Genomic DNA, 16,018 nt, shown 5'->3' with positions numbered 1-16,018 from the left:
GTGTCTGATTAGGGACGCCTCCTGGGTGAGGCATGTCCCACAGGAAGGAGGCCGACCCAGGACATGCCGGAGGCATTATATATCTCTTAGCTGCGCTGGGAATGCATCGGTGTTCCTTGAGATAAGCTGGAGGGACGTCAGGGCTTCTCTGCTTAGGCTGCTGCCCCCGCCACACAACGCCGGATAGGCAGAAAAAAATGGATGTTTGGATGGGAATAACAAGAGGGGACATGAACAGATGACTCGACAAAGAGGAACATGCCAATATACATCCACTGACTACTTCTTTAGGTACAACTTACCAGGCTGGACCCAGTTTTTCCTTCAGAGCTGTGTTAATTCTTCATTTCTCAGATTCAAACGTTCCTCAGAGACGTTGGTCCATGTTGACGTGACAGCCTCACACAGCTGCTGATTTGTCAGCTGCATCCCTGACATGAATCTCGTGTTCCAGCACATCCCAGAGGTGATCTATTAGGCTCAGATCTGTTGTGGAGGCCATTAGAATACGGTCAAGTCATTGTTGTGGCTAAGAAATGAGATGATCTGAGCTTTGTGATGCTGTTGCCTTCTTGTTAGCTCAAAACACTCTGCCACAATCTCCTCTGACCCCTGAGTTGTGTTTCTCTGTAAACCTTACTGGTGGCTGTGTGGGGAAATCCCTGCAGATTTGAACCTTCTGAATGACTCAGATCAGCCCGTCTGGCATCAACAACCACGTCACGTGAACCGAAATCACCTTTCTTTATTCTGATGCTAATTTTAAATTTCAGCAGATTTTCTCAACCATGTCAGACTTCCTAAATGCACCGAGTTGCTGTCATGTGATTGGTCGATCAGACAACAGGTGTAAAGCAAACTAACAAAGATGAAGACAATGCCGCAGACAAAATCCTGTCAAGATTTTTTAACCTGTAATTTGCAGCACTCATGACAATTAGATTGTGTAGGCTATAATAACCAATAGAAGCTGACCAAAAACTAAACACTGAAACAAAACATGCTCACGAACGTATTTCATGACAGCCTGAAGGTTCAACTTGTTGCTGGAAATACTAAAAATGAAGTATTTATCTTTGTTATACTGGAGTCTGTGGATAACTTATAACCTGCGTCACATTTCCAAGGCTGCTTTAAAAAATATGTAACTATTAAATAACTCCAGCCTATTAATGGTAGAGTGCAGTGCTGCAGCATGAGACACATTCTTTGTTGTTCATGATCTGTCGGTAATACTTGATGTTCCCTTTCTTACATCAGTCCTGCTTTAAATAGCTTCACCAGCCAAACACCGTAGTCCTGGTGATTCCCCTTTGTTCTGTTGCTTAGAGACCGATCTGGAGATGGGACGTGAGAAAGGGGGAGAAACAGGAAGGGAGTGAGAAAAAGGTTAAGTTATAGATGGTTGGATCGAAGATGAGGAAGAGTGAGCACGAGAGAGAACCGCGAATCCTTTTTCACACGAGTTCTTTATGGTAACAAACAGACAAAGAAGGGCAGAGAAAGAAAGTTACAAAGTTACTGCTGATTGATTTGTTTTTGAGTCGTGGAAATGAATGTTTTTAAATGTGACATTTGAAAAGGTCGAGATGAAGAAGAAAAACAGAAGATATGATGAAATTCATCTTTAATGATCTCAGTGATGAATTTGCATTAGTGCAGCAGCAGGAGAGTGCGAGATTCATCACGGGGGGAAAACAATCACGCAACGAGAACACAATGTGAGCGAGAGGAAACTTTCCAACAGTCGCATGCAAATGCACATCTGACATTAGCAGTTAATCGGCTGTTACACACACACCGCCAAACTTCTGAAATAGACACATGACTATAATGGAGATTATTTAACAGTCAGCATCATGCACCCAAAACATCTTGGGTTTGGATCCTGTGTGTGTGGACTGCATGTCCTCTCCAGGTACACCGGCTTCCTCCCACAGCCCAAAGAGGTGCAGTTAGCGGGGTCAGGTGTGAATGATTCTCTGTCTCTCTGTGTTAGCCCTACAGCAGACTGGAAACCTGTCCAGGTGTATCCACCTCTCACATCAAGCTCAGATCAGCTCAAATAGGCTCCCCCTCGACCCTGAACTGGATAAAGTGGAAGAAAATGGACGGATGGATTGTTTGAGAGTTAACTTACATCCCTGATATGCAGATTAAAAGCAGACTTTGAAATCCTGCTATGACAACATATTAAAATGTTGAAATTTAAAGAGATAAGTGTTAAAATATATTCGCATGTTTAAAGAAATGTGAAACAGGACACTGGAAAAATTGCATAATGCTTAAAACACACACAGGAAACATCTAACAGTAATAACATGATTGGCTCTGCTCAGTCTGTGTGTGTGTGAGAGTTCAGCAGTTCGAATTAGTTGGTAGCTGCTCTGTGTTTATATTCTTGGACTGCTGGTGGAGCTTTGCATCATTCACAGCTGAAAATAAATCATTATTCGTCTTATACCGAGCGTTGATGCATGACCTCGGTTCATCCTGAAGTTTCAGCTCCTCGCCCTCTGAGGCCGCGCTCACTTTTAGCCAAACAGCAGGCTTCATGCAAAGACAGTCTGAAGCCTGAGCTTCTGCACACACTGACCTGATTATTTAAAGAAAGACAGCGTCTCTGTAGGCGCGTCTGCAATCCAGAAACGTCACCCACTGAAAACATTTGGCTCATTATGAACCTGGAAACATGACAGAAAAGCAGCTATAAAAGCGTTTATCACAGAAGAGAGGAAAAATGTTCAGCATTCAGAATTACAGTAACCAGTCTCAGTGCCTCATTAAAGAAGAGGAAATCCGGCCCCGTCCCAGCGAGTCTGCAATATGTTGCTGTCTTTATCCAAGAAACGATAAAGCTGAGTTTAACTTTGATATTTTGTCTTTGTACAATCTAAAGTCAATCCAGTGAGGATTGTTGTAGAGGTAAAGCAGGGCAGCTAGTAACTTGCAGGTTGGCGGTGCAATTCCTGGCTCTTCCAGTCTGCACACCAAAGTATCCTTGAAGAAGGAGAACTCCGAGTTGCACACGTACCCCAAGATGTGTGTGACTGACACGTGTTGTGTAAAGAGCTTTGTGTGCTCGAGTAGCGCTAAGAAACAATTTGTTTAAATTATTGCGTGACCTTATTTTAATCGACTGTCCCAACCTTTTTAATAGCAGGTTTTAAAAATTCAATATAAAGAAGATGAGGAGATACTGCTGCCATCGTTTAATTCCCTCCTCGGGTTGTAATATTTGCAGATAGCTTTCAGCTGACAGTCATTACCCGGATTCATCAAACAGGTTTTTACTTCCTGCTGCTTCTCGTCTCACACAGACACTCGAGAGATTTAGGGAGACAACTCGGAGTAATGAGTCTCTGGGGCATTTTTATCTTCTGACAATGAGGGGAAGGGAATGGACCACGATAAAGTAGATAAGAGAGGAGAGGAGACGAGGAGACAACACAAGAAGGAGATGAGAAGAGGAAACGAGAAGAGAAAATGAAATCAGACAAGAAAGCAGATGAATACAGAAAAGGAGAGGAAACAAGGACAGAGTATAGTGAAGGAGAGGATATACCGTAAGGAGAGGACAGATAAATGAGAGTGGATAGGATAGAAAAGGAAACAAGAAGAGAATAGAAAGAATAAAGGAGATTAGACAATGAAGGAGAAAAACAAGTCGATAGAGAAGGAAAGGAAGCAAGGAAATGGTGAAAAAAGGAGTAAATTGACAAGGAGATAAAAGAAGGAAACAAAATGAGAAGAGGTTAATAAATGAAAGGAAACAAAGAGAAAATAGGAAAGAAGGAGATGTTAAAGGAGAAGAAGCAAGGACTGAGTGTTGAAGGAGATGAAAAAAGGAGGGCAGACCAATGACAGTCATTGGGGCAGACAGTGAAGAAGAGGAAACAATAAATGAGAAATGAAGCAAGGACATAGGACAGTAAAGGAGACTGGAGACCTGAAAAGGCGAAGTGAAAATAGGAAGCAAAAGGAGGAGAGGAAAGAGTGAATGATGATGAACCAAGGAGGGAAAAAGGAAACAATAAGAGGAGAGAAATGATCGACCCCTCAGCTAATATTTTGTGTGTCTCTCTTTCGCAGCACCTTTCTAGCAGACACAGCGTACAGCAGAGCACCACACAGGTACGTGGACGTACTGCAGTAACGTGTGTCTCATTTACTTCTCATTTCAGAGGCCCAAACAGATTTATGGGACACAATTACGATACTTCCAGCAGAAAAAACTGCTACAAAGTAGTAGTAGGAGTAGTGGTGGTAGTAGTAGTAGTAGTAGTAGGAGTACATTTTACAGAGTAAAGAGTCTGAACTGGGTCACAAAGAGAACCCTTGAAAAGATTTCCATATATCATTCATGTCATCAAGAAACTTTTCTAGTTCCTTTTATCATTAAAAATAAATGGAGATATGAATTAAAAGCATTTAAACAGTTATGTTCTACAGTATTTACAAGCTTAGACCCACAGCTGTGCTCTGCAGCACTCTATCCTACTAATGCTGATACTTTCATCACAGAGTGTGAGTCTGACTCTTAGGCATCACGCTGAGACGGTGTGCAGATTTAAACTGCTGCAGCATCAGTTTGATGCTAAAGAACCAGAAATTTAATGCATGTTTTTGAACAGTAATATGTGTAAAAACCTTTTTATGTACTTACACATCAAGTTAAAGTTAAATAAAAACTTTATATTTTAAGAAGATTACATAGTTTACAGATGTTTCTGTTCAGCCAGGAGGCTTTGGTGTATATGTTTACTAAGACTGTCACACAATGTCTTCACAAAGTGCTGTGTTTGTATTCTAATATGTGTATTTATATATTTTGTTTGTTTGGCTGCTTTTTTTGTGTGTTTTAGGGCGACAACGCCCGGCAGAGACATGGGGAACCTTGTAGAGTTCCAGTACCTCATCACCTGCTGGTCAACCTGAAGAGCTTCACCTACAACAGCATAGGCGAGGACACGGACATATTCTTCTCCCTGTACGACCTGAGAGAGGGAAAGACCCTCAGGTAGGTGGCAGCTGAACAGTCGAGCACAGAGGTGCAGATTTCCAAAAAGTGTGGGTGAGACTCTTTACTCGTTTGATGTTTCGCAGCACCGGCTCTGTGATGATTAGTCTTTTGATATTTGTGCTGTAAAGCTAGTTGCTGTTCGGTCAAGTCAAACTGCATAGAAACATTTTTTGTTTTTCACTATAATAATCATTATTTTTTAATTTAACATTAATAGTCTCTTACAATAAATAAATATCCTACCAATCAGCATTCATTGCCATTTTATTATTTTATAACTTCAATATTGATTTGTGGACAAAAGCCAGAATTTTCAGTCCCGTGTGTGGTTTCTTGACATTGTGACACGACACCATCACAGGAGAAACACCCTGATTATCAGCAGCAGGTAAAGCTGAAGGTCAGCAGCACAGCAGGAGAAGCAATTATCCTTTAAATGAGCAAAGTGGAAACAGAAACAAGGAGACGCTTACAGAGACAAAAAGTCTGTAACTACGCTAAGCTAGGATGCTAACCTGAAGGAGACGACCTCAGCTCTATGTGACCCTGTGACCCTGTGTCCCAATAATGACATTCATATGTTACTGAATTGCTTTCTGTGGAGTCCCTCTGGTGACATGAGTGGGGAAAAATTGTTAAGTTAACGATGCTTTGAAGTGAGACAGTAATAAATAAGTTATAGGACTGTAATAAATACACTGTGGCCGTGTTTTGGTTAGAAATCAGTGTGTCGATCGCACCGAGTGAGCACTGAGGCTGTTATCACCCAACAAGTAAGAGGAAATGATATTTAAACTTTATTTAAATTTTAATATGAATTCCTGTGATTTTCTTCATTGATGTTGTCAGGTGGGGCTTTAATATTGGCCCAAATACTTCAACGTCATCTCAAGTCAACCGTTAGCTGAAACTTAGACACAGTTGAGTTTTCCAGCAGGACGATGATCCCACTCTCTGGTTAGGGAGAGATAACCCGGCTAATATTAACCTTAACCAAACATTGCTGTAGGTGTATGTATATATTAGACTTATATACTTTTGATCCAGTGTGGATCAGAGAAAATCCAAATTAAACTTGTTCAACCAATTGTTGCTTTTTAAAGCCGTAAATAGAAAATATCATGAAAATATTCATTTATTTTTCCGAGTATTCGCTGTTTTTTTGTTCTGGGCCTACTCAGTGCTATAAAAAGTTCTGAATACAGGCTGACATATGAAAAAGTTATACTGCTTATTTTGGGAATTTGATCTTTTGAATCTGTTGATGAGTGAATCACTGATGATTGCACGTGTGAGTCACAGCGATCCGGGCTAGAAACCTTTAAATAAACCAAAAGCTAACACACATTCAGTAATACAGCTTCCTTTTGTTTGAAAACACATAACTAAATAATAAATAACAATTTGATGATGTTGACATTTAGTTTCTGTTGTGTATCTGAGGCCAGAGGAAGTTTTTAATCGGCTTTAATGGAAGACTATGTGAACGGTCTGCCAGACAGGATCATGAGGCTGAAGCTGGGAATCGCAGGACTGATGTTGAATGTTAATAATGACCCACAAGCTGGGTGTGAGTCAGAACAGTGAGAAGAGTTCTGGATTAAGTTGGATGAAGAGGGAGGAAGATAGGGCGGAGGAAGGTGCACACAGGTGGAAGGCGTCTTAGGTAGAAGAAACAATCTACGTATAAGAGCTAAGAGACTTCAAGGTGGTGTCAGGGAGAAGGTGGGTGTTCGGCATTGGATGGTAGACTGTAGGATGACTTTAGACACCAAGGAGAGGAAGCGAGGAGCCGAGGATTAATGTGGTGGAAGCTGAAGACAGAAGGATGCTGTGAAGAGTTCAGGAAGGACTTGAGACAGACTCTGAGTGGGAGGGAAGAGTTACCAGGTGAAGATCAGCGAGCAGCAGTTTGGCTTCGTGCTGAGACGACAGATGTTTGTTTTGAGAGTGTTTTACGGCGTCTTTGTGGATCTAGAGAGTTACGGGGCATTATGGGGTGCCTAACTCAGCAGTGAGTTAATTAACCGAACCCCACGCTTGGCTTTGGACTGTTGGAGGTGGGAGTAGCCAGACACACCGTGACAGGCAGAGCAAAGTCCACAGAGAAAGTCTTCAGGCTGGCTTCAAACCCAGGATCTTTACACCACCACGCCACAGCGTGCTGCTGTAAATATTACATGACCCCCCCACACCACCGCCTGACGAATACCCAACAATTATGCATTCGTGCAGAGATCTCAGTGCTAACATGAAGAATCAGTAATGTCAATAAGGAGGCTGATAAAGGCCACGTTTATGAGTGTTTCGGGGAAATAAATGTAGAGCTGAGTCTGTGAGGATGTTGATGTTTAGCAGACGGGACGTTTTTGGCTCTGTCTAATGTCTGAGCGAGGCGAACGTGTTCCCTCCAGGAAAAGAAAGAAGCTCGGTGAGCAGCCCCTTTTCCCCCATTCTGGTTCTCTCTGTATCATCATTACAAACTAGCTAATCGGCTCCGTCCTCCCATCACACCAACAGTCCAGAAATAAGTTGACCTTGGCAGCTTGTTTTCACAGTCAAGTCTGACTCAGCGTTAGAGTCTAATGACCAGAGCTGCTCCTCTGAGATGCTCAGATGACAGAGGAGAGAAGACCTTCAGCAAACTTTCTTGGTTTCATTTTTCATCTACAAACATAACTAAAGAGACAGTTTAACATATGTCCAATCACAGCTCCCCGATCCTACACACAGGAACTAAATAAACGCCACAGTGCCTGACTTTCAAAAAATTCACATCTGTTTCACCTCCAGCTCATCTCTCTACTCAGTACTGACTTTTAAAAGTTTTGCTTTAACCGTCCACCATTTTTTCCCAGAAATTTCTTCAACCTTAGATTTGCAATGAATCCTGGGATAGGGCGGGCCATGAAGGATACACCCGACCCGTCCTTCAAATCCAGGGAACAGGAGCACGCATTTGTAGACTGCATTTGGAGGAATTTGGACAGCCTTCATCGCTTAGCTTTGACGTAATCGGCCTTGAAGTTGGACGTAGCCGTGTTCTGCCACTGTCGCACGTTGATGAGGTATTTGGGAAACAATCCGGCTGGAAGGAAGCTTCTCTCTGAGGCGCTTTTATCTGAGACTGTGTGATCTGATGCTGAGACTTTTCAGCCTGATGCCGTTAAGTCAGACGTGTGACGGGGTTTCAGTGAAACATGATGCTTTTTTGGCTGCGGTCTCATGTCTGAAGCTGTTGATAGAAGTCTGACGATGTTTTCCGGAGACCTGAGGATGTTCTAAAATGTTCACCACACTGCAGTTATGCTCTGATTTACGGCTTCAGCTGTCGTTCCTCCTGCCTGTCCACTACCTTCATTTCCTCCACTTTTCTGTCGGCTTTGCCAGACTTTAAGCATTTCACCTCATTGTTCTCAGCACTTTTCCTTCATTTTGCATCTTGCATCAGGTTTTGGGGAATGCCACCTCGTCCGTATGAGGTTGAGCTATTTCCAGGTTACCGTCAGCAGCGCGATGTCAGTGTGTGACGAAGGAGTGCTGACACGGAGGCAGGTGGAGGTTTAAACATAAGTGAGCCCTTTTATTGAGCTGATGAAAACGCAGGCACCCACAAAAATACACAAGGGGAACTCACAGGAACCTAAACTGGGAAGGAACTCTGGGAAACAGGAACATGGAAACTGGGAGATGCATGAGGAAGTCTGATGTGTTTGAACAAGTCTGTTACTTCTCTCTCCAACGATTCATTCAGGCTGAAGCGACACGACAACCAAGCAATTAACCAAAGCCCCATTTTTTCAATAAGCACCGTGTATAAAAAAGAAAATCCAAAAAAAGAAGCGCAGTCCAAACGTCCCGAACTCACTCCACAGCTCCACACGCTCACAACCACCTTCACACACTCACTCACACTCCCAGCATGCACTGCAGAGAGAAAAGGACACGGCGTCACAGCTGCCCGAAACTTTCTAAATAATGCTTCACCTTCTGAGACTGTTTGCCCTGAGAGGAGCTCTGATCGGTGCAACTAAAGCACCAGCCTGTGTGTATCCCTCTGAGGTGGAGGCTGAGGTTTGTGATGTGGTTAGATCTCATCAGGCGACGTCTCTCTTTTCTTTGGTTTTCATCCCAAAAGTCATCCCAGTGTCTCTGTGGGGATTTTTTGACTGGAAGCTGAAACCTTTCTTCCCTCCTCGCAGTCGCCACAGGCAAACTGAAGACTCCTACATGCTTTGGGCATCAGCAAACAGTGTTTTATTGTCAGGAAATCTAAAGTAATAACATTTTTTTAAAAACAGTTCAGTTTTTAAAAGTTCAGGAAGCAGAAGACTCAAATTTCCTCCTTTTAAGCTTAAGCGCCTTTCATCAGATTGTTGCTTTGGGGTTTGCAGATTTCTGGTTTGAGTTCAGGTCTAAGTGTTTCATCAGGATTTTGCAAAACTGGTGTTTTAGCAATAAGCAGACTAAACAGTTTCATGCTGAGCTCTGTGTCTGTGTCTCACACTCCAAAGTTGTGTTTGTTTGGTTCATTTGCAATTAGAAATTTGCAGGTAGGTGAGAATCTGAGTGTGAATGGTTGTCCTTCTCTAGCATCTCTCCATCGTGCACTCTTCCTCTCCATCCTGCACTCTTCCTCTCCATCAGTGTCAGCTGGGACTGGCTCCAGCCCTCCTGTGACCCTCTACAGGATTAAGTGGGTATATGTGGGTATAGCTAATGAAGGATGGAGTCATTTGGAGTAATTTCTTGTAAACACAAAGGCTAAAATGAGGCAGATGGTGTGAATTTCAATTAGTTCTTATTCTTAATGTAAAACCTAAAAGTACAGAGTTTGCCAAGAAAAACAAAGTGAGAACACGAAGCCGACGGCTCAAAGCAAAGATGAGAAGAAGCTCAAAGAGACTTCAAAGTGATCGCCTTGGTGATTGTACTCTAAAAACACGAACAGGTAGAAACCATCCTGACTGCTCACCGCTGCCTTTGTTACTGTTGAAGTTCAGGCTCTGGCTGCTGGGCTCGGCAGACGGCTTTAACCACACACTGGGCTCTTTGCTAGCCGGCTGTCTGTGCAGACACTTGGAAAGAGCCGCTGTTGCAGTTGTGTCTGTCCTGGGCACAGTTTGCACTTAGTTTGTCCGAGTCTCCACTCCTCAGGAGTTGCAGACAGCTCTGCTACTTTCCTCCTTATGCAAAAAACTTAGATTTTATTCTACCTGCTGTCAGCATCAATGCTGGAATTTTACCCAGAAGATTGAGGTTCAAGTCGAATGCTGGACTTTGACTGTTTCACTCATTTCTAGACTTTTAGTTTTTACTCACTGCTTTGAGGGATCCTCATCATGGACATCAGTGTTGATTGTTGGTCCCACTGTTACACACTGTGCTTGTTAAAGCATCAACACCTTGACACGGTGACTACAGTGGTGTGAAAAGGTGTTTGTCCCCTTCCTGATTTCCTAATTTTTTGCATGTTTGTCACACTTAAATATTTCAGATCATCAAACAAATTTAAATATTAGAAAAAGATAACTCAAGTAATTTTATTGTTAAGGAAGAAAGATCCAAACCTACACGGCCCTGTGTGAAAAGTGATTGCATGTTTTAGGCAGTGATGGTGGCACAAGTCAGATGCTGGAATTTCGCTGCAAAAACTGAGGTCCCAGTCCTGCGTCATTAAGGCTTCTGCTTAACATTAATTTGAGCGTATTTGTGTGGTTGGTTTGGGAAGAGATTATGATGCGAGGTAACTCGCTGCACTGGCTTCTGGTTACGTTTAAAATCAGTTTAAAATCTTGGCTTTTACTGTTGTGGCATTACGAGGTGAGGCCTCCACATCTTCTCCATCCTTATCTCCAAACTGGATCCATATGTTTGCAGATAGAGGTGGTGCCACGTTCCCGTCTGAAAACTAAGATGGGCTGAACGTACAGCCATAACTGTCGCCTGTCAAAGTGGGCTGTTCCACAAGCTTCTCTTTGCACTCGTTAATCGTGGGATCCTTCAGTAAACGTTTGTGTTTGCATTGTTTTAATACCTCAGTGAAGCATTTTGTGACTGATTCTTGTGTAAAAAAATTTACTCACTTACTTACTAAAATATGTTTAGCATGTTTGTTTACTGGAAACATGTTTTTTGTCATATGTTACAAACAAGTACAACATAAAACAAAACTAGTTATGAAACGCAGTGTATTTGTATGGGAGGGGCGTATTTTAGGAGAGAGGGCTGACTAATAACCATCTGTGATTAAAATGAACTAATGCTGTGCGAGGCATGACCCCAGGATCCTGTTCTCACGGAGACATAATCACGTTTGTCTTCTTCACACCAAATCAAAGAAGCCCACCCCTCTTTTATCAGCAGCTCCTTTAATGTCAGGCTGTTGTTCCTCTGTTGAGTGTCTGCTCTGTGTAATGATAGCAGTCATGGAAAATTGGCTGTTTCACTCTGAGTCACTTTGCTCGAGCGAGTCGATTGAATATCTAAAATAATACTGTAAATATATGCAAGGTGTAGTTAGAGGACTGTGCAGAATCACTGGCTTAATGTGATGCAGTGAAATCAGGCGTTAAATCGGTTAAATTGAAATAGCTTCACTCTACTGAATTTGATGAAAGTAATAGAAGATAATTCTGCTGGGTCATGTGTTTGGATATTAATCCTTTGACTGGAAGGTTGTGAGTCACTGCTTTTGCTTTTCTCTGTCCCAGATTGAGGAGTAGATACTGGGAACAGTGGGTGACCAGAGATTCCTCCTTTACGTGAAGTGAACTTTTCTTTTAAGTTTCTTTTTTATTGTGCTTTTATTTGTTCTATTTATGATATTTTTTACTCTTTCAATGTATTCCCCAGTTTTTGTTTTTTCTGCAGTTTAAAGCGGTTTCATAAAAACCTATTATTGCATGACTTGTCTTGAATTATCACGTTTGATAATAATACAGACGATGCAACAATGATGAAGGAATATTAATTAATTGTATGTCTGTGTGACTTTGCAGAAAAAGAATAAAGGGTTGCATTAATGCTGTGAATCATACCACAGCACCAATAAAACAGAAACCTCGTTGCGACAGAAAGATCGGTGGTTGCAGTGAATTATTTGTACTTTCATGACAGATTGCAGTGACCAGCTGGTCGCCAGAAGAACGATCATTTCAATCTAATTTAGAAATGTAAAGATTGGCGACACGTTGGAAACAATCTGAGTCACTGTGACAGTGAGCGCAACGCATCTCTTTGGGGAAAAGACAGAATTGTTTCCATCTCCTTGTACGTTGCTTATATTCCTCTATAAAAGGATTTTTGAGCATCCATATCAATTTACAGTTTTGCAGGAATTTACAGGAGTTTCTGTTCCATGTGTATGAGATGCAGTCTGGACTCTGAATTTAGTTTATTGAAGTTAATCACTGTATTAACACAAACAGAGTGCAGACTCACATATTTTCTCACTATCATATTGTATCGCTTTGAAGATGGCAACTGGCTGCGAGTGGTCGCGGTAATTTCGGTGAATCCACCGTCTCGAACCAGTGTTTCCTCTTGTATGATTACTGCATTAAATAAACTTGTTTCCAGATCTGACGAGTTCACCAAAAAAATAAATCAGCTCCAGAAATGAGTCAGTGCCTGCAGACCCCTCAGATAAAATAGAAATTTACAGAAGAAATATGTAAACGCTGCTTTGCGTGACAGCTGGGACTACTCCAGCTGTCAGAGGATGTTTCTGTAGCTGATTTCTCTCATCGTAACATCTGTCCATCGCTGTCACTTCCACAGCTTGCTTGTGAAGCTTGGTAACATTTATAGGTAATGTAGGACTCCAGCCTCTGGTCCAAGATAGCGAGCGACTCACCAGACTTTAAAAACAGGAGTGCGCAAACATGGGACTGACGCGAGGTTATCTCCAACTTTTATACACCTGATTCATCTTTTCTTACATAAAAATAAATATATAAAAATAAATATATATATATATATATTAGGGGTGCAACAATACTCGTATCGATATTGAACCGTTCGATACAGTGCTTTCGGTTCGGTACGCATATGTATGAACAATACAAATTTTTTAATTTATTTTATCAATTTTCCTTCTGACGATGCTGTCTGTGTTGAGCGCTCAGTGGATCTGCGCTCGACAGTGCAGCCTAGGCGGAGTAGTCGAACGCAGATTCACTGAGCGCAGCGCAAGCTAGCGAGACAGAAGTTAAGCTCTGGTTGCAACATGGCAAATTGAACCTCCCCCACCCTCATTCAGATCTGGAGTTTGGAACTATTTTGGTTTTCATGTGAGTATGACCCTGAAGGTAAGCGCGTCATGGACAAAAGTAAAACAGTATGTCGGATGTGCCACGCAATGCTCAATTACATGGGTGGGAACTAGTGCGTTAGCACAGTTAGCTCGTTAACGTGTTGACGCCATCCAGTCCCACGCACGGGGCGATCCGCAGTAGCTTGTTAACGCCACAACACGGCAAATCTCCGTTAACGTCATTTCAGATTAACGCTGACAGCACTAGTGGGAACACAACGAATATGACTGCACATTTACTCCGACATCATCCTAGTGCAAAGACAAGTGGAAGCAGACAAAAACAACAAGCACGCATGCTACAAACTTTACCCGAGTCATTTAGACAGCCGTTAGCACAGGATTCTCCTTATGGGGACCTGATATGTTTAATATGCTGCTGAGAATATAGCCCAGAAGAAGCCTATAGTATAGCTTTTATTTTGGAAAGAGCCATTTCTCTGTAATAAACTCTCTTTTCCAAAGATGAGTGATTTCTCCATCAGATAGATTTATTATTTTATCCCTTTGTTGTTTCAGCAACATTAAATTTAAAAACTGTACTTTTGAGTTAAAATATATATTTATAATTTTAATAAATGACAAATTAAAAAGGCATGAACATTTTTTTTGTATCGAAAAAATATCGAACCGTGACACCAAAGTATCGAACCGAACCGTGAATTTTGTGTATCGTTGCACCCCTAATATAAATATATATAAAATAATATAGACACAGTGGTTGATTCCTGTTAACGCTTTATGGACAGTAAGCTCATAACACAGTGATAGATCTAGTGCAGTGATGTGGTAGCGGCCTCAATATGTGATTTTTATTAACGTGTGTTTGGACAAATTTCCTTTGATAAGCAAAGGTCGTCCTGGCTGTGAGTGCTGGCTGTGCTTGAGCTGAGACTCTTCTGCCTGTACAGTATGTTTATATTTAGACTGAATGTCAGTGGTGTGGAAATAGTAATGGATTTCCATAAAGTGTATGTGTGTGTGTGTGTGGGTTACTGCAAGCCCACAAGTGCATGCATGCGTACATATATGTGCAGTACAGCAGCTTATGTCTGCATATGCATGCAAGTATCCACATCTGTGTGCTGGGAGGAGTTTGGATAGGTCAGGACATCTTCTGATTGCATCTGCATTGTTTATCTTCCCTCTTTCATATTGATGCAGCGACAAAGTTAATAATTCAGCCGTGTGTGTGTCTGTGTGTGTGTGTGTGTTTCTCCTCCTCTTAGTGAATAGTCTTTGTCATGTGTATGATTCATTCACTTGTTCCTGCTGCCACCCAAAGGGATAGTTACAAATAACTTCGGTGGATAAAAATTCCCCTCTTGCTGATGTGGGCGGTCTTTTATCCTTGAAGCTCTGGTCCTCTGCCTGAGGCTTGGAAGCTTGAGGGTTCTGCGCAGTGTCTTTGCTGTTCCTAGGACTGCGCTCTTCTGGACAGAGATCTTGGATGTTGTTCCTGGGATCTGCTGGAGCCACTCGCCTAGTTTGGTGAGTGGCTCTTCTCTGAACTCTTGGTACTTCTCCAGCTACTTGTGTTCCTTCTGACTGATGTTGCTATCATTCGGATCACTGCATCTATTGCTACAATGCTATTTTGTCAGTCTGTGTTTGGAACTCCCACAGGATCTTAGTATTTTGACCTCGGGACTTCCAGGCCATACTCAGCACAGATGTTTCTGTACACTATGCCGGCCACTTGGTTATGGCGTTCCATGTATGCCCTGCCTGCTAGCATCTTACACCCTGCTGCTATACGCTGGATTGACTCAGGGGCATCTTTACACAGCCTGCACCTGGGGTCTTGCCTGGTGTGATAGACCCCAGCCTCTATGGATCTTGTGTTCAGAGCTTGTTCCTGTGCTGCCGTGATTAGTGCCTCTGTGCTGTCTTTCAGTCCAGCTATGTCCAGCCACTGGTAGGATTTCTGGATATCAGCCACCTCCTCTATCTGCCGGTGGTACATACCGTGCAGGGGCCTGTCCTTCCACGATGGTGCCTCCTCTTCCTCCTCTTTCTTGGGTTTCTGCTGCCTGAGGTGTTCACTGAGCACACTGTCCGTTGGTCCATCTTACTGATGTATTCATGGATATTTGTTGTCTCATCCTGGACTGTGGTGCTGACACTCACCAGTCCCCGGCCTCCTTCCTTCCGCTTACTGTACAGCCTCAGGATGCTGGACTTGGGGTGAAACCCTCCATGCATGGTCAGGAGCTTCCTTGTCTTGATGTCAGTGGCTTCTATCTCCTCCTTTGGCCAGCTTATTATCCCAGCAGGGTTCCTAGCTGCCTCTTCATGGTTCCCATTTGCCTGCGGGATCCCAGGTGCTTGTAGTTGTCCTCTATGTCTGCAATGTTGCCTTCTGGTAGTTCGATCCCCTCCGTTCTGACTACCTTCTCTCCCTTTGTTATCATCCGACTACACTTCTTCAGTCTGAATGACATTCTAATGCTTTTGCTGAACCAGCTGCTAATTGATGAGAGACACCCGGAATGGCTAACTGAAAGCTGGACACTCTTAATCCCCAAGGATCCCCGGAGGGGACCGGTTCCATCCAACTAGCAGCCAATAACCTGCCTGATACCACACACACATAAATGTGAGGGAGGAACACGCCGTCTTCTCTTGTTCCTTCTTCCCTACATAACATATAAACAAATAAAATGTTCTTATTTTGT

The 16,018-nt window shown here is 42.6% G+C and overlaps 2 protein-coding genes across 8 annotated transcripts in view; one reads left to right on the top strand and one right to left on the bottom strand.

The window, feature by feature from the left end:
* The window catches only part of LOC146387779 (butyrophilin-like protein 1), a 413,480-nt gene that overhangs the window by 152,419 nt on the left and 245,043 nt on the right, over positions 1-16,018 (bottom strand). The window lies entirely within an intron of this gene.
* LOC146387789 (dedicator of cytokinesis protein 3-like) overlaps positions 1-16,018 on the top strand; it is a 241,037-nt gene that overhangs the window by 163,946 nt on the left and 61,073 nt on the right. For all 7 annotated transcript variants that reach the window (XM_084929595.1, XM_084929600.1, XM_084929597.1 and 4 more), the window contains 2 exons: positions 4,093-4,134; positions 4,866-5,020. In XM_084929595.1, the coding sequence (XP_084785721.1) occupies positions 4,093-4,134; positions 4,866-5,020 (197 nt within the window). The remainder of the gene's footprint in view (positions 1-4,092; positions 4,135-4,865; positions 5,021-16,018) is intronic.

This window comes from Perissodus microlepis, chromosome 5 (assembly GCF_051167445.1).
Source record: "Perissodus microlepis isolate ML-2025 ecotype Zambia chromosome 5, ASM5116744v1, whole genome shotgun sequence".
NCBI lineage: Eukaryota > Metazoa > Chordata > Actinopteri > Cichliformes > Cichlidae > Perissodus > Perissodus microlepis.
Note: the sequence above shows the minus strand (reverse complement) of the source record. Positions and strands in the feature narration are given on the sequence as shown.